The sequence below is a fragment of the Scatophagus argus genome, chromosome 2 (genome assembly GCF_020382885.2).
Source record: "Scatophagus argus isolate fScaArg1 chromosome 2, fScaArg1.pri, whole genome shotgun sequence".
Lineage (NCBI taxonomy): Eukaryota > Metazoa > Chordata > Actinopteri > Scatophagidae > Scatophagus > Scatophagus argus.
Window position 1 is genome coordinate 25,207,801 of NC_058494.1, and position 19,017 is coordinate 25,226,817.

Genomic DNA, 19,017 nt, shown 5'->3' on the forward strand with positions numbered 1-19,017 from the left:
TTGGACCATGTTAGCTGTCAAAACAAGGCAGAGCTGCATGAGGTTCTGCAAACTGACTGCCTCACTTAGTTTTCTGATATATAGGTGTCTTTTTCAATCCTCTCTCTTCATGTGGCTGTCTTTGTCTTCATTTCATCGTTTCTTTATTTGTCTTGATTGTCTTTCTTTGGCACCCTCTGTCACTCAGCCTCTACATTAGTTAGATAAAGTTAGGATGCCCTGACAACAGTTGACATAGCAGTGTCTGCCATCAGGCTGTCTCTGCTACTGCCGCCTTCACTGTGGTGACAGTCACGGCGTTTGCTCTGAAGAGGGATTTGTTGTGGAGGCTTTCCAGCACACAATGCAGCAGCAGTTTTGTATGAGTGTTTCTAGAAGAGTAGATTTTGATTGAAAGCCTAATAAGAATAAGAGACGAGTTAGCTCTCGTGGTGGCTCACACCAGCCCAAAACTTTTCCATCAGGAGAACCGCAGCTTCAGAAAGGATTCAGAAACTCATACAACAACAGAAACAAACTGCAACTGAGAAAAATGTTCTGCAGAAAGCTTAAATAAATACAAATACATCAACAGGAACCATGCTGTAAATACAGAAATTATGCAAATTCAAGAACACAAAGCCTTGAAAAGAAATGAAACAGAGAAAAGTCAACACAACAGAAGTTCTCCAGGCCTCCAGGTGAAGCAGCTCGATTTTTAACCCTTTAGAGATGCTGGGAGCCAAGGTAAAGAGGCAACGTAAAACGGTTTGTATTGTTTTAGTCTTTCACAAAATCATAAGAGAGCAACAGCTCTGCTCTGATCTGCTGTAAATCGTGTGAATCCAAGCTGACTGTAGCTCACAAGCGAGGGAGCTGCACATTTTTCTGAGTCTGCTTTCAGGCCTGCAGGAGGTGGCTCAAAAGACACATTTTCAGCGGCGTATTTTGTCATTATGCTTGTGCTGCGTTCACAAGCAGACACACAAACACCATCACTTATCCCACCTTTTCGGGAATTTTCCATTGTTCCACAAATCTCCTGGGTGGCACTTTCTGCCAAACGCGGCAGACAAACCGGCTGCTCCCTTGAAAGCGCTGCTTCGATATGACAGCCACACCAAGTTCTTATTGCCACAAAAGCGCTTGGCAGGTGTCAAATGGTGTCGAAACATCTGTCACGCAACTTTTCCACCAACCTCGCCAACTTCCTGATTTCAAAACTTTCTGTTTTCCTCTTTGAGCCTCTTCTGCCTTCTTCCTTTGCCCCTGACTTCCACCTCTCATTCCTCCCACTGATGGCTGTCTCACTGTTCCCATAGAATTGTTGTTGTTTCCCTCCAGAATATTTTCCTCCCTTTCTGGTTCAGTTCCCATTAGGGCTCGCCTAGTAAGCGAGACCTCCCATCCAGCTGTAAGTAGAAGGTGACAGACAATAAATCTAAAAGACAGAAATATGAGCAGCTGTGATGTTTGCAGCTCCAGTGGCAACAACACACACCTTCCATGTGTGTCCGGGCAGCTCGTGAGTTCAGAGTGCGTCAGATCTAAGAGGATTTTGGGCAGACTGCTGAAATAGCACAGTATGAAGTCAGCAGTCCAAAGTACTTAACTGAAATTTAAACAGAGTAAAGCTTTTCCTGGAATTATTCTTCTCTTCTAATCGCAGACGTCACAACACAGTCAGCAAAACTCAGAGTCAACATTAAAGCTGGTTAGCTGCACAAACAAATCCACAGCACTTTGAGACCATGAAGCCTCACTTGAATGTGGATGTGTTGGTAGATGGTCTAGTGTTGGAGATCCCAGCTGCTGCCTGAAATTACAGCAGACTTGTTTTTCCTTTAAAACCCCCTCCTCTCTACATTCTCTTTATTCCTCTCCTTGTCTTCCTTTTGAATATTTAGCTTCTCGTAGGGCTTTAGGAGCTGTTGCTTGTCTTGTCTTGCTTGCTTTCTTCTCCTCTTTCCCTCCTTTAACCACCTTAGAAATTTAACTCCATTGGACTAACCCTTTCTGTCACAACCCACTCCTCCTCCTGTAATTTTCAGTCTTCTCTCCTCTGTGTGTTTGTGTGTGTGTTACCTGTGTGGGATTCTGCATGTATCTCTCTGCCTTCTTCTCTCCAGGTGGTCTCCATGGGTCTGTACCTGGGGGAGAAAGCCTACCTGCGGAGCAGCTGGAACATTCTTGACGGCTTCCTCGTCTTCGTGTCTCTGATTGACATTGTGGTGTCGATGGCGGGTGGGGCTAAGATCCTGGGGGTTCTCCGTGTTCTCAGGCTGCTCAGGACGCTACGCCCCCTCAGGTCAGGTTATGTTTCTCTGTTACAGCATGATGTGCTGGGATTGCAGGGAAACAAACTGTATTTCTTCAGATTTATTGGAGAAAACTTAAAACACAACATCTTAGCTTCATTCTGAACAAAGGTAATAAAATCTGCCAAAGAGCGTAAGCTCATTTCCTGTCTAAGCAGTGCTGATACTGCAAGGTAAGACTCAAGCTACTTAGCCAACAGTCAAAAATGTTTTTTTTCTTTTCTTCTTTCTTCCTGTAATCATTTCATGGCAGTTATCTTGTGACCCACCTTGGGGCTTCCAACCCCCCACTGCTTTTAACCATTTAGCGCCAAACATTACCTGGTTAAGGAAATGGCTGACCTGACCTGAGGTGCAGAGAGCTTGAATTACATTCAGCTGAGGCTATTTGGGGTCTGTCTTTGCTGTATGTCCCTACACAGTCTTTCTCTGGTACAGACTAATGTGTTTCTGTTTAAACTATTACAAATGTGTTGATACTGCATTGTATTTTAAGCACCGTAAAAATCGAGCTTATTAGAGGGGAAGAAATGTTGCTAAAACTGTGTCTACTTGATTAAAGTGAACTACACAGTTGCTCTTTTCGCTGCTGGTTAGGACGATGATGATGATGATGATGATGATGATGATGATGATGAGTCATGTTTGTGACACAAAAGTGGCTTTCATGTAAAACTTTGTTGATGATGAATTCTGTGGACGAGTCTTTCTCATTTCCTGTTTCTTTGTCTTTCACTCTCTCTCTATGTCTCTTTCGGTCGTCCAGGGTGATCAGCCGGGCTCCAGGACTGAAACTGGTAGTGGAGACCCTCATCACGTCCCTCAAGCCCATTGGCAACATCGTCCTCATCTGCTGTGCCTTCTTCATCATCTTTGGCATTCTTGGTGTTCAGGTAAACTCAGTCCAGTCACAAATTTTCTCCACTTTTGTCCTCCTCTTTTATTATTCAGGGGATTTCACAAGCCTTTTAATATTTATGAGGACTCGCTGCAAGTTTTTTAATTGGACCTAAGATGGTCAAACTATTGCACATATAATATGACCTAACACAGAGGCCCCTATGCTCACCATGGCCCTATTAAGTTTTTATACACAAGAGAAGTAGAGAGAAGTAAAACCAAGAAATGGAGGCAGTGGAGAAAATGAGATGAGACTGTGAGCCCTGTTTGTACATCATGTTCTCACAGTGTGGCTAAGATGGATAATTAGAACAGGTATAATAGCTACAAAAGAGGTCATTTGTCAGTGAGTCCCAAAACATTTATTACTATTGGAGGGTTTATTTTATTTTTTTTTTTTTTTATTTTTATTTTTTTTTTGCATTTTGTTATTTTCATTCCCAATTTCCAGTCAACTATTATGTGTGTTTATAAGCGGTTCACAGAGACCCCTGGCACCGTGCTTTGCCAAATTGTGCTTGTGTCCACACTGAAATCCAAGAGTTTTTGACTGAGGTGACTCGGACAAGTTTGACTGTGGGATCATCTGTTTATTCGCCCCAAACCAGACACTCCGGTTATTTCCATCCAGGGTCTTCTTTTTCTATGTTCATGAAAGAAAGAAAGAAAGAAGACTTCCCCTCCAGTCAGCAGTCAACAAGGACGATGAGAGAATAATTACAATAACCAACTAGACTGCGACTCGCTGCTGTAGACAGGCTGAGAGATGAGAGTGAAGATAAATTCACTTTTTAATCACAAAAAAATTTAAAAGAGTAACTCTGAGCTTTCCTTTCATGGGTCTCACTGCTTCCACCATAGATACTTCAGCTGTTAAATGATAAAATGGGTTGTAATAAGCTGCTTGCACAATCGAGCTCCAAATATCATTAAAATTCAGATAACAAGCATCCTCAAGACAGGATATAAACAATCACTATCACTCTATTACAATCACTCTATCACTTAGTATATTGAGTTGTATCTATGCAAAAAGAAAGCAAACACACAACAATTTAAATCTCCAGTCAATAAATCTTGAGCCTGAAAATCGCCACAAATTCTTCATAAAACTACAGTATCTCTTTAAAGTGTCAGTATTAGCAACTTCTGCACAACAGGCTGTATTATCAATAAATTCTATATTTTTCTATCCTACTGTCTTGCAATCATACGGCATAATTGCTTTTCTAACTTGTATTTCATCCCGTATTTTCCTTTGCATCCAGTTGTCAGTCTAACCCTGTCGTTCCCCACATCGTTTCACATTATTGTTCTGCTCGGGTCTGCAGATATGCATTATTTTCCTCCTCTCCTCTCCTTTGATGTCATCAACATGATTGAGAATTAAGAACATCTTCTTTCACTTATAAAACCACACTGTTGATATCAAGTGCTGTTGGAGTCTTCAGTCTCTTTCCACTTATTAGTTACAGATTTCAATTATTAAATTACTTCAAAAGCTGCATGAGAAGTGGCTACGCTCAAGTGTTGTCATGACTTGATCAAAATGTTATTTTTGTGTGTGTGTGCCTCTGTCTCTCACATCCATCTCTGCATGTGTTTTCCTTCCCAGCTCTTCAAAGGAAAGTTTTACTACTGTGTGGGTTTCGATGTGAAGAACATCACTAACAAGTCCGACTGCCTGGCTGCCAACTACCGATGGGTTCACCACAAATACAACTTTGACAACCTTGGACAGGTGCATGAGAGAAAGAACTCATTGTTTTGAACATATTCCTTATGGATTTAAACACAAACAGCGGTGCACATACTCATTAAAATGAAAATACACACACAGCACACTGCATAGGACAGAATTTCCCCATTAATGTTTACTATTTTTTTGAAAAGCACTTTATCACAAAAACAATAATCGGTAGCATCAAAGATTTTAATAAAGTTTTGGGCAGGTTTGAATGTTTTGTGTGCACGTGTCTCCTCCAGGCTCTAATGTCCCTGTTTGTGCTGGCCTCAAAAGACGGCTGGGTAAACATCATGTACCATGGACTGGATGCAGTGGGGATAGACCAGCAGGTATTAACAGTACTGGTGATACAGTAGTGGTACAAACATGTAATTGCACCTATGCATAACACACAGAGAAAGTCTTGTACTCTTTATGTACCAACTGTAGCAACAGAAAAATAAGCAAAGTAGCCCAGCTGTTCAGCCACACCCTCAGATGGAATATGCCGACTTACCCACAGCTCCTCTACAGGGAGGCAGCCTGATCAGTTCAACAAATCACCTCAATTAGTTCCAACAGAAGAACGTTCACTTTTCAAAAGCTGTGCCAAACAGGACGGCCTTGTCCTACAAGATTCCACCGTTACTGTGTGTCATCCATTGGTAACGCTGGATTAGAGGCCTCTGTGTTTTCTTACGTTCCATAACTGACAATCTGAACTTCATCTTTAACGCAGCCATTGATGTCAGTCTTCATGTGAACAGGGTTCAACACTCTGAATTCCTCACAGGAAAGAATAAAACGTGACTGAAATGTCTAAGATGAGCACAATTAGCTTATGTTTCAGCAATATATAATATTTATATTTTGTTTAGAACAGTTAAATATACCCTCACTACAGCAGTCAGCTTTACTCCACCCGTGTGGTGTAAAACAACATGCGTAATTTCCCGTGTGGTCAGACATAGCATGTGCAAACTGGCAGTGACTGAGAGTAACCTGTACCTCCAATATCCCCTAGTGTCAACTATGAAATAAAGGTAAATAAGCCTGCATAGGAAAGTTAGGTTTTGATCAAAGCTCACTCACTCTAGTGCATGTCAATGCGCTATTCACACAATCACAGACGACCTGATTGCCAATATCATGTTCAATCATCAGCCAGTATCAATTCACTCACAATCTGGAGAGATGACCATTACTAACAGGCTGTAAAAATACAGTCTGGGCACATTAGGAAAAATTGTAGCCACCTCCATGAGGCTCCAGAACCTGCAGGAAAAGGAAGAATCTCTTTCATTGCCATTTGAGCCACAGACTAAGGCAAAGGCCTCAGTGTATTGAAGCATCTGATATACCAGTTTAGAGTAGTTTCAGAATGTCTGCATGAGGCACTGGTTCAGAAAAGTTTTAAGATTTCACTGAATATCCCTTTAACCTCACCAAGTCATGCACACAAACACATGCATGACGTCAAAGATGACACGATGCAAATTAGTCTTCTGAAGTGTCTACAAAGTGAACAGATTGCCTTTAGAAATGGTTTTATTTGAAAATCTATTAGGGAATCTATTAAAGTGAGGGCATCATTGTGGATGATTCAGTTTCCCCGCCTCCCTGCTGTCCAACATGGCTCTGAATGACTAATCCCATTTGCACTCCACCCTGTGCTTTCAACACTCAACGCTCCTCCAAATTGAAAATCTGATTCTCATCTCCGGTTTTACTGCCCCTGAACTTGATTTTTGTCTCGTAATGACTCCCTGCAATAACTATCTGGAGACCCAATCATCCCGATCTTTTCTTCACATTGTCTCCCTTTCCTGCCTTTTCTTCTGTTCCCCTGTCATCCATTCTTACCAGTGGCAGCTCCAGGATCTCTGGACTGTACTGGCCCCGAGCAGTGTCTTGGTTAATTGGAAGACTGGCTTATATTAATGTGGCAAATCTGTCTCAAGAGTGGACAAAAGTGGATGTGTTGACCTCATTAACTGCTTATTGCATTTATAACAATGATAAACTAATCCACGGTTTTTCAAAGAATAAAGAACCATCAGCTCTCATATTTAATTATGTTAAGTCACCACATTAATGTACCTTTAGTAATACTAGTAAAGCAATTCTGAAGAACATGTAAGTTGCATACTTACATGCTTTATTCTTTAATGGATCCTCATCGGCTTCAGTAAAATGGTTGCTCAACTTAATTGGGTCCTATAGCAAAAACTAAAAGTAACACTCTCAAAAATTTGCCTCAAATGTTTATCTGCACCTCACATTAGCTCCATCCTTATCCTGTGCACGGCTGCAGGAGGCTGCAGCCTATGCCAGCCCACACTGTAGATCAGTGGATTTAAATTCAATGTGGGTTTATTATCAACAATATTAAAATGTAAGCACCACCAAACCCACACAAAGAGTCAGAAAAAGTATAATTACAGCATTGAAATCACATCTCCTTCTTCACCTTTATTAAAAACTCAGGAATATATTAATATCCAAACACAGTTTTTCCAAAGTTTAACAGAACTATGAAATGCACTCTCAGTGTCTGTGCTCTGGAGACTTAAAGTTCGCACATCATAATCATGTAAGCTTAGGACTGAACCATCATCTCTTTTTCTTTTTCATCATTCTTGTTCTTCTCTCCTTCCTCTTGACTTTGCTCTTCCTCTCCTCCAGCCGGTGACCAACAACAACCCGTGGATGCTGCTCTACTTCATCTCCTTCCTCCTGATCGTCAGCTTCTTCGTCCTCAACATGTTTGTGGGCGTAGTGGTGGAGAACTTCCACAAGTGCCGCCAGCACCAGGAGGTGGAGGAGGCCAGGAGACGAGAGGAGAAACGCCAGCGTCGCATGGAGAAGAAGAGGAGAAGTAAGACCCAGGGAAGAAGGGGGAAAAAGCAGAGGAAGAAGGAGATGTTTGGAGCAAAAGAGGAAGAAATTTGGTAGAGGGAAAAGAGATAAATGTTTGTTCCACTTCAGAATAAAATGTGCTCCAGCAAGGAAATTAGTATGTAAAATAATAAGGATACGGAGCTTTGGAAAGGCCTGGGTACAGTCAAAAATGGCTTCTCCCCAAGTATTCTAATTTGATATCTTATGTTATTAATCTCAATGGAATGACTGAGTCATTATTTCAACTCATTTAAACTACTTAACCTCCTTCTCACGTTTGTCAAACTTTTTCTGCTCATATTATCTCATAGTTCAATTTCCTGCTTTGCTTTTTCTTCTTTTGCTGTGTCCCTCGTTTTTCACCCCGTTCGGCCTAAATAAATCATTCTGTTTGCATTCTGCTTGCTTTTTCCACACTCGTCTCATTTCATAACTCAGGTACTCAGGTCTCAGGTTTCCCATATATTTTCTCTCCTTTGCTTTTTTCTGTCTTGTTCTTCATTTTCCCTTCCCTCCTGGATTCATTTTCTCTTCATTATTCCTGTCTTTTTGAGTTTCCCCTGCTTTTTTTTCTTTGACTGTGTTTTCATTTCCTCCACATCTAAACTACATTTTTCCATCTGTCTTCCCCTTTTATCGGATTTTTTCCCCCCCATATTCTCACGAAACCAAATCCCTCCTTGCTTTGTCTTTCCTTTATATCTATCACTTTCTTTTTAATTTTTCTCTCTTCAGAAGCCCAGAAGCTGCCCTACTATGCGTCATACGGTCCAGCTCGGTTGGCTATCCACTCTCTGTGCACCAGCCACTATCTGGACCTCGTCATCACTTTTATCATCTGTATCAATGTAATCACCATGTCTCTGGAGCACTACAGCCAGCCACAGGTAACCACGCTTCTCAGGGGGATGGAGGGGTGTGGGTGCTTGGGCTCAGACAGATACAGCAGACTTGTTTGAGGACTTCTGAGTAGGTGGTGATGCACCATCTGGGCAGTTTTTTTTTTTGTTTTTTTTTAAGTGGGCACTCCCAGAGGCAGGCTGCCAACCTGCTGCTCTGAATCAGCAGCAGAAACAGCCAACAACCAAAACATTTATCCATGTGCTGGAGTACAAACAATCTGCCAGATTGGGGAATTAGTTATGTAAAATGTTTCTCAGAGGCAGAGATGCTCTTGAGACTGAAAAAAGAATAAGTTTGAGTTAAGCCTTCAAACCAAAACAAACAGGCCTGTAGTTTGACAGTGGTAAAACATGCTTCTATATCCTCCTTTTGATGCTTTACTGTCCACTTGGGAAAATGTGTCTCAGGCTTTGCAGGAGCCCATGTCTCTGCAGAGCTGTGCCACCAGATGCAATATGGTAACTCAAGTGAGATGAAGTAGTTATCTTTACGTCTGGGAGTGAAACTTTTTGCATTTTTTCATGTAGACATGCTAAAAAACAGAACAAATCACCTGCTGTCTCCATAAAATTGAAACAGAAAAACTAAATTTTACAGAAAAAAAGAAGATTACCTCATGACATTACATATTTGAAAGGTCAAAGGTCAACTTCACTGCGACCTCATAATGTTTTCACACCGTTATTCAATAGCAAAACTGAGGACTGAAGGGCAAATTGTGACCGTATTCCAAATTTGGTCTGATACTGAATTGAGGACACTAATCTTCTGTGTCCACCTTTAAATTGTGTTGTTGAATACACAATTTAAAGATTAGTTTACAATAGTTGTGATTCAGAAAATTTAGAATATGTGTCTTTGAATTTTTGTGCTGCTTATTTGAAGATTTGTGTGAAACGCCAGTAATTTAGAAACTTCTATATTGGAAGTATTGTAGTCCACCAGAAGCTCATATGTTTTGCTGATATTCAGCTTCAGGTGATTGTTGTTGCACCATGTGATGAAGCTCTGTCAGTCACTACATTTATCATAAGAGTCTGGACAGATATGGATAGATCCTTTGACTTCACTGGTGCGCCGGAACATAAACCACAAGCCATTAATTTTAGTTGTGATTATGGATTCACTGTTTCTCCTCAGAAAAGGTCTGTATGATTATAAAGGCTGAACATGCTTTGTCTGGAGGCTGCTGGGTCTCAAAGTTGACACTTGATATGCTTGTCTTGAGGGTATTAGCAGCTTTAGTAAGGACAACCTACACAGCTCATTATTTTCAGTTCACTTTACCCTTTCACTCTGGTTATGCCAGCTTTTTGCCAACACTGATATTCAACAATTATTTGAGCGGCCAAAAGCATGTAAAGGAACCACCCACACGTCATGGACTCAAGTCAAAAACCTACAGGTTTTATATCTATATCACACTGGACTGCAGCCTGGTGAAAACAGTAGAGTAAAATAGGCTAACTAAAATGCTTTTATGAAGGTTAGCACTGTTGCTTGAAGCTTAACAGTCCTTCTGTAATGTGTGTCTGGGTTCTAAAACACTATGACTGACTTCATCCTGATTGAGGATTTTGAAAAGGTAAACCAATTCTCTGTAGCAGAGTCCAACAAGGAGACTTTCATGATAGATTCAGTATCTTAAAATGAACTCCAGCTCATGGTTTCAGTCATTGATCATTCAATGATCCACATGATTAGTACAAATATACACATCAGTATGCCTTCTAAATTAGGCACAAACATTTATAAATACTACAATTGTAGGCTATCCTGTTTAGCTGAAGCACAGTTAGCTGAGTTAAAGGAAATTTTCATTATTTTCTTTTTTGTTGAAAGTTCAGAGTATCGATGCCACACTCATGTATGTACGCTAACTATCAAGCAACAGCCAGTAGTCAGTTAATTTTAATTTTTTTTTTTTTAATTTTAAATTTTTCATTTATTAATCCCAAGCTGGAAAATTACTTCTCTGCATTTAACCCATCACTGATTGAAACGCACACACAGGCAACATGCAACATGCAGTGAAACACACAGGAGCAGTGGGCTGCATCAAGCACCCGGGGAGCATATTGGGGGTTAAGTGCCTTGCTCAAGGGCACATCAGTCGGCTAAGGAGGGTGGGGACATTATCACTCCACCACACTCAAAAAGAGTCGAACCAGCGACCTTCCGATCCCAAGCCGCTTCTCCAACCTCTAGGTCACGGCTACCTACCAGTACCTCTAAAGCTTACTAATTGCTAACTAATTTATCACTTTATATTTTATTTAATTTTTAAATTGTGTGAAAAAAAAAACAAAATGTAAAAAGATAAGTTCTCCTTGCTACAAGCCAAGCTAATCATAGCTACTTAGCTTCTAAATTTAGCTTCATATTTGCTGTGCAGACATGAAGTATCAGTCTCCTCGTCTAACTCTGCAAGAAGGTGTTATTAATATCAGTACTGTTTCCCAAAAATGTCAAACTAGCTCAACATATCTGTTTAAAGGGATACTTGTTCTGATTACAAAAGTGTTTAATAGCTTACCATAGGGCTGTTTTGTTGTTTTTTTTTCTTTAATTGGGCTGCAGTGGTTGTGATAATAAGGTTTAATACGTGCAGTGAACATTACAGGCTTTTAATTCTTATACTCATTTTCTGACTGACTCATTAAAGCTATTGTGGTAGAAAAAAAATGTTCTCTGTTCCTCCCCAGAGTCTGACATAATTTAGATGTCTGTCTCAATTAAACTCTCTTCTATTGAAAGAGATCCATTGGCAAGATACTTTTCTCACATTGACAGAGTCACTGCACAATAACTCTCACCCTACTTGTTATGTTATTTTCTCTCTTCCTCTCTCAACTCGTGGTCAGACTTTGAACTGTTGATGAATCTTTAGTTTAATACGGTATGATCAAACATAGGGTCAGTGGAAATGAACTTTTACTGATGTTTTCTGGTTAATAAACCTCTTTTTTCTTACAGTCTCTGGAGACCACGTTGAAGTACTGCAACTACTTTTTCACCTCCACCTTTGTGATTGAGGCTTCTCTGAAGCTGGTGGCTTTCGGCTTTCGGCGTTTCTTCAAGGACAGGTACAAAGGGGGACACTCCAGGCTATATTGGGACAGTACAGACAGTACAGCAGGAGTGTACACCAGTCAGCCCTAACACCACTGACAAGTGAAGTGAAAAAATATTCGTCATCTGTTTACTATGCAATGTTCTGCTGGGAAGTCTTGGGTTCTGGTAATCATGTAGATGTTCTCTGTAACATCTTACCCACCTAAACTCTGGAGACCAAATGCGCATGAGCCAAAGGATCCCACATTCCAATGCCAGCAGGTCAGAGCTGTTTTGGCAACACAAGGTGGACCTACAAAATGTCAGGCGGGTGGTTTCATTGTTGCGGCTGATCGATGTTTATGTTTTCATAATGGAGACGTAATCGCTCTTGTCATCCACTGAACTGTGTTTGGCCCATTTGTCAGTTCAACTCATCACAAGGCAACCTCACAAGCTGGCAGCTCCAAATAGCTGCAAGTTGATAACTTCATCAGGTACTGGCCTGAACTTCGGAGTGTTGGGCAACAAGTGCAAAACCATACACAGAAGGGAAGTGAAACAGCTTATGTCAAGGTCAGATAAAAACATCATGTTCATGGTTCAGGGTGTGATGGGAATGGAATACAAAGAAAGAAAGGGAGAAAAAAAGACAACCCAGAAATCCTGTAACGTGACATGAATCATCTTCAGTTTTCATACTGAAAGATTTTTCTTGAGACAAAGCTCTGGCTTTTGATCTGTGTTACAGCTCTCACCTACTGTAAGGTCAAGAGCTCTGAGAACTGAGAGAAAAAACAAAACCACAGATTCAAACAGCTTGAATCTTTGAACCGGTCAGCACAGAGCCACTGCAGTTTTTATTAACCCATTGTGTTAAATCTGCTCCTTTAAAGTAACCTATTTCTAACAAATAAATAAAGCCAAGCGGAAGAATAAAATAGCATTAAACAAAAATATTCAAGTATCCAAAAATTGAAGTGCAGTGGTTCTGTTTATGTACTTAGTTGCTTTCAAGCACTAATTATAGTTTGTTTTGTTTTTTTCCAGCAGTGGTAGAATCATGATTTAGTCACTATGAGCAGAATCAATGAGCATTTTGCAGACACATTCAATATCAGCATCTTTTGACTTTCATCATCACAACAGCTTGATGGATGGATGATGAAATAAATTTATTTGCAAATTCATTTGGACCTTTTATTACACCAAATAATAGTTAAAGTGTGACTAAAATGGTTTTGAGAAATATATGATGTCCTCTCTGCATGCATGCAGTGACTTTACAGAACTGTATGTAGAACAGCCGAAACAGGAAAAGGTGCAGAAAATCTTTGAAATTTTAATATATTTCAATATCTACATCCAACACCTTAATAATCAACCGGGGGATGGGTGGTCCTCTCTCAGACAGGTGCATGGGCTTGTGGAGCAGCTGTGATGTTGGTGAATAATATTTGAGATACCCCACTATGTAGATTTTATTATTGCAGCTTCCGATCCATTTTTAGAATGGTGGGTGTGCTGGAGGAAATTGCTGTTGGTTATTTCTGCCCCTCTTCTTTGCGAAATTATTTATTCCAAGCTATCCCCATGCTTGTTGCCTGTCTCACTGTTTCTGTCTGTCTATTCCTCTTTGTCTCTTTCTTTCAATGCAAACAGAAACATTATTTTTCCCTTCCGTGCTTCATTGTAATTTCTTTCCATCCCTTTGTCTTTTTGCGTCATCACACTCTGGTATGTTTTTGGAAAGCCCTGGCTTCAATAGGCGACCCCGTTTTGTGTGTGTTTACACCCTCTGAGCCAGTCTTGTGCCAGTTCTGTTGCTCTGGAACTGAGATATTATCTAGGACGAGACACATTAACGGTGGAGGAACACACCGCAGGCAGCAATTTTGCACTAAATTGAGTTAAAAATGAAAGAAACTTCATGGCAGATGCGTATTTAAGGAAGTGTGACTGCCTTACTAACCAAGAGGTTACACGGCAGTATTGCTGAGATGTTGTTTTCGACAAGGGAAGTTTTGACAGTTGGGCAGGTTTTCCTCATTTTCTTGTCTCAGTCTCTCAAAGTTTAGCCTTAGATCAAGTGAAATCTTAGTTTTTGTGCTTTAAAATGTGTTTTACGCAGATTTCCTGGCCCAGAATTTAAAAATGTCTGCGATAACTACAATATACAGGACTCAAGAGCAGTGATAACAGTATGATGTGCTGTGCACAGCTCTGCAGATGCTGCAGCCTGGTCAGCCAGTTGGTCAGTGGTCAGCCCACCAACAAATACACCTAGCAGGTCTCTCTCTACTGTAATGTAGTACTCACTCAGCTGAACTCATGTAATTGTTTAAGAAAATAGCTAATAAAGTACATGTGCAATACCACCCACTTAAAACTACAGAAGCAAAAAGGGAGCGTAAAGAAAATACATAACATTGATGTGTAGAAAAAGTACAAAATATTTTTAAAAAGTAGTAAAACTAACATGCACTCTTGGCTTAAAAATAAAGAATTATTGATGCAGAGTACACTGACACAAAGTATTGGTTGAAATAATAAAGGTTTATGATAATGAGGCCAGTCTTTTCCTCAATCTGAGAACACACACACAGTGGGGTGGCGACCACTGTGAGCTTCAAAGTGAGTTCATGAAAGTTAAAACACATTCTTCTGATCCTGAATCAGGACACCACCAAAAACATTTGACGAGGTGAATAAAACATGGCATTGTGGAGAGGAGTGGTGCAACGTGCTCTAAATCTCATGGACTTTCAAAAAATACAGCCTTACCCAAAAACAACACAACAGTCTCATCACATTGACTGGAAGATGCTCTTTAGAGGTGAGCAAGGGCAATTTTTTGATATCTAAAATCAAGTGAAAAAAAAATGAAGCAAGAGTGACTTTTTTTAGTCATAGGACTTCAGCAGCCGTTAATCTCTGCATCCTTGTTCACATTACTGTTATTCGTTATGTAATAACTTAACATAATTTAGTTTCTTCATCTGAAAAGTGTGTCCTTCAGTTTCTTGTTAGTGTATGGACATTTATTACTTATTTATTTATAATATATATACAATTTTTATAATTCATACATTTTATATTTTTTGTGAAAATACATTATATAGACAAAAGTATTGGGAAATCTTAATGCTTCAGCACACCAAGTCATTTTGGACAATGCTATGCTTCCAACTTTGTGTTTGTTGATGACTGTGCCCCAGTGCACAAAGCAAAGCTCCATAAAGACATGGTTGGATGAGTTTGGTGTGGAAGAACTTGACTGGCCCACACAGAGTCCTGACCTCAACCCCATCCAACACCTTTGGGATGAACTGGAACGGAGATTGTGAGCCAGGCCTTTTGGTCCAACATCAGTGTGTGACCTCACAAATGCTCTACTGCATGAATGGGCACAAATTCCCACAGAAACACTCCAACATGTTGTGGAAAGCCTTCACAGAAGAGTGGAAGCTGTTAGAGCTGCAAAGCTGTCTGTGTGTTTAGAAAGTGATATCATTAAAGTCCCCGTTGTTGAAATAGTCAGGTGTCCCAATACTTTTGTCTGTATATTACATTTGATACTAAAGACCAATGACTCAAAAAATGGCATTGTAGATTAATTTACAGCAGGGGGTGGGGTTGGAGAAGTTGGAAGATGATCATATTCACATGTTTCAACGTCAGTCTTGTTGTCCAGCCCTGAAATGACAGGAAACAAGACAACAAACACATTCATGAAGCTTTAAGGTTTGCACGAGCACTGAAGGAGTTCTAGTATTAACATAAATATTCATGGGAGAAGCAGGCCTTCGGGTAATGGTGGGATGTTACCCATTCTTCTGCCAAGGCAGTTGTGGGAGAATCATGCAAATTAAGCATAAAGTTGATGTAGAATATTAATATTCATTGGGAAATTAACATAACACAGACCTTGATGTGTGCTGCCATGAAGTCCTGAGCCACACGCCGAGCTAAGACTCCTAATTCATGCTCAACCTCCTGTTCATGGCTTATCTTAACAATTCCACATATTGAAAAATCATTGTACACGGGTGTGTGTGTGTGTGTGTGTGTGTGTGTGTGTGTGTGTGTGTGTAGGTGGAACCAGTTGGACCTGGCCATTGTGCTGCTGTCAGTGATGGGAATCACCCTGGAAGAGATTGAGATCAATGCCTCCCTCCCCATCAACCCCACCATCATCAGGATCATGAGGGTACTCAGGATAGCACGAGGTACACACACACACACACACACACACACACACATTTACACTCCAAAACAAATTTCAAATGTAAACATGATATGCATGTTCATGTCTGTTCACCCGTGACATTTTCCAAAATAAGCACAGTCAAACTAAGATTGCGTGTATTGTAGAGTCTTTTTATTAAAGCCTTTACAGGAATGTTTAATTTTATTATTATTTTTATTTTTTATTTTTTTCACCTGCTGTCATCAAAGCATCCATCTGGTTAGCATGTGTACTTGTTTTGGAAGCAAGTGACGGAAAAATGTAAAGCATTTTTAGTAGAACTTAGAGGCAACTGTACTATGAGAGTTAACAGATGTGGTAGTAAAAGTAATATTATTGAGCTAAAGTTAAAGTTATCAACGTTCCCTAGTAATGTTATATCTTTGTAATAATAAGCCAACAGGAAAATATAGCTTAGCAGCCAGGCCAAAAAAATTGTTGGGGTATCAGCCAATTGTTCAGCAGCTATCTGGCAGAGCAGACGTATCTGCTGCTGTACCAGCAGACTACAGATCAGCTTCTTTACTCAGGCTGTGATGCTCCTAAATTCATCCTCAGCAATTTTATTTTCTTTCCATATCTTTCATACTAAGATGTCTTCATTTTTCTGTCCAGCTGTTTATGTTGTTTACTGGTTGTTACAAAAAGATTCAAAATAATGTACATAGTTTCACTGATTTAACAACATACTGTTCTTGTTTGCGAGATGACTCCATTAGCTTCTGATTCGTTAGCTGCTGAAACTCTGCACTTCCCGCACAAATATTTCAAATTAAAAGCCCCTCAGCAGCCTCAGCAGAGGCTTTTAGTGGAAAACGTCAGTATGAAGTGTTGAGCTTTTTGTGAACTAAAATTTGGCTAAATAGAAATTATATTTTGTGTGAGCTCATTTTATCCAATTTTAGGATGGAGAAAAAGCTCACTGAAACTCATTGAAACATTAACACACTTTCCATGCGCTCATATTCATGTGTCACTTACAGTCCTGTTGTTGTCTCTGACTTAAGGTCGAGCTCATATTCCGTCACTCTCTCTCCTGTTCAGTATGACTCTCATCCAGCCTTTGTTTTTATTATTCAAAGAAAATTATAGGAGTGGCTCTCTGGGCTGCACCAGATCCTCTTAACTTCACACTGAGGAACATGAAAGCTAATTACATCAATCTCTCTTAAGCCTTGCCCCCTTACATCGCCCTCTGCCCTCTGCAAAACTGCCTAGGGACCCATGAGTTGACTCATGGGTGATATGCTAATTAAACAGCAGCTGGTGGTAATTAACAAGCAAGTGGGGTATTTTATGATGAGTGTGAGGGCTACTGGTGACTTAGTCTTCAGTCTCCTCTCACAACATTTTTACCACTTTGCCTGAATGGTAACTAACTCGTGTGGCTGTGGGAGAGAATATTCAAATGTTTCATAATCGTCGACTTGTTTCATGAATCTGAATTTTCAAATACACCAAACAAAAGGAGAGATTCAGCTGTACCGGCTGAATAAAGTAATCTTGCTCCCTTTTGTTGTTGTTTTACATAATACAGATTTCATCTCCAGTGTACTATGAATATATTAAAATAACACTCTTTTACTTTTTTCCTTTCTGCTTTTCACTCTAATTTATAATACTATAATGCGATCCTACAATACACAAACAATGCTGCTAAGCCTAAGACGCTCTTGCCACAATGGCTGAAAAAGAGAAGCTCACCACCTACGGAGACGCTAATGTAATCTTTGTGATGAGGAACCGAGGAACCAATCTGCAGATGTATAATTGAGCTACCGGATCCAAAGAGGGCGCCTGTACAGTCCAGTGAGGATTGCTTACTTGGCACATATGCTGAAAAAGTTCTCCAGCCTTCCTGGTTATATGGTCCACTGACAATGAGCAGTAATGTTTCTCCTGCTGGCCCTAGATGTGAATTCCTGGTCAGGTGACCTTACATCCTTCACGGAAGCCAGGTTTGAATAATACATTCATGAACTAAACCGTGCTGCAGTTAGTCCTGCAGACTAACACTCAACTAACATTCGCATGAACGACTAGTTTGAGACTTCACCAAAGGAGTTTGAAGAGAAGCTTCTTACATAGGCCATACTGCACTGTCTAATGGTTTAGAGTTGCTCCAACCGTGTGCTACCACCACCACATCCACCATCTTTCTCTCTTCTCTCACACACACACATAACTACGACCAGCCTTCCTGACGGAGGTCCATCTCCCACGAGGCTTTACTGTCTGAGTGGCCCTGGCTGGTTCCCATTTTATTTTCCTCTCTGCTAACGGCCACATCTTCAGCCATGTTCCTCCAGAAATTGGACCGCTGGGAATTGTGTAGGGTCTCTAATGGAGAGTCGGGAACCTATTCCATCCATCGATCGTTTGTTATCTCTGTGCTCCTCCTTCTCAGCCTACCGCTTATCTGTCTTGATCGTTCCCTTCCCTCTCTGTGGTGTCTTTTGTCTTCCTGTCCTTTGTTTCACTTTCTCTGCCTCTGTTGGTTGTTTATCATGCAAACTTGTATGTCCAAAGTAGCACCAAGACACAGACGCGTGCGCACATATGCTGTGTGTGTGTGTGGATGCTTTAGTCGACTTTCCATGTGGTCTCTCTCTCTCCAGTGTTGAAGTTGTTGAAAATGGCGACCGGGATGAGAGCTCTGCTAGACACAGTGGTCCAGGCTCTGCCTCAGGTACGTGTCATCACACATACACACACACACACACACACACACACACGCACACACACAGAGAGAAAAAGACATCTTTCTTCATCTTATCACAAGGACACACGGGAGTTAATTAACATTTGTGAAATGATAAACGATGTGCGCCAATAGAAGCTCCATGAAAATTATGAGTTTCCGGAAGTGGTTTCATGGCTAAATTTTTGCCCTTTGTGCCATTAATTTAAGAGGTTTTAACTCCCACTGCTGCTAATGAGAAAAGAGCAGGTAACAAAGCTCTGCTCCCCTGGTAGACAAAAAGACT

General features: G+C 40.6%; 1 protein-coding gene across 1 annotated transcript in view; it reads left to right on the top strand.

The window, feature by feature from the left end:
- LOC124050742 (voltage-dependent T-type calcium channel subunit alpha-1I-like) overlaps positions 1-19,017 on the top strand; it is a 127,543-nt gene that overhangs the window by 71,764 nt on the left and 36,762 nt on the right. Inside the window, exons 20-28 of the mRNA XM_046373550.1 lie at positions 2,109-2,287; positions 3,064-3,190; positions 4,813-4,938; positions 5,184-5,273; positions 7,609-7,801; positions 8,560-8,711; positions 11,704-11,813; positions 15,877-16,010; positions 18,649-18,719. Of these exons, the coding sequence (XP_046229506.1) occupies positions 2,109-2,287; positions 3,064-3,190; positions 4,813-4,938; positions 5,184-5,273; positions 7,609-7,801; positions 8,560-8,711; positions 11,704-11,813; positions 15,877-16,010; positions 18,649-18,719 (1,182 nt within the window). The remainder of the gene's footprint in view (positions 1-2,108; positions 2,288-3,063; positions 3,191-4,812; positions 4,939-5,183; positions 5,274-7,608; positions 7,802-8,559; positions 8,712-11,703; positions 11,814-15,876; positions 16,011-18,648; positions 18,720-19,017) is intronic.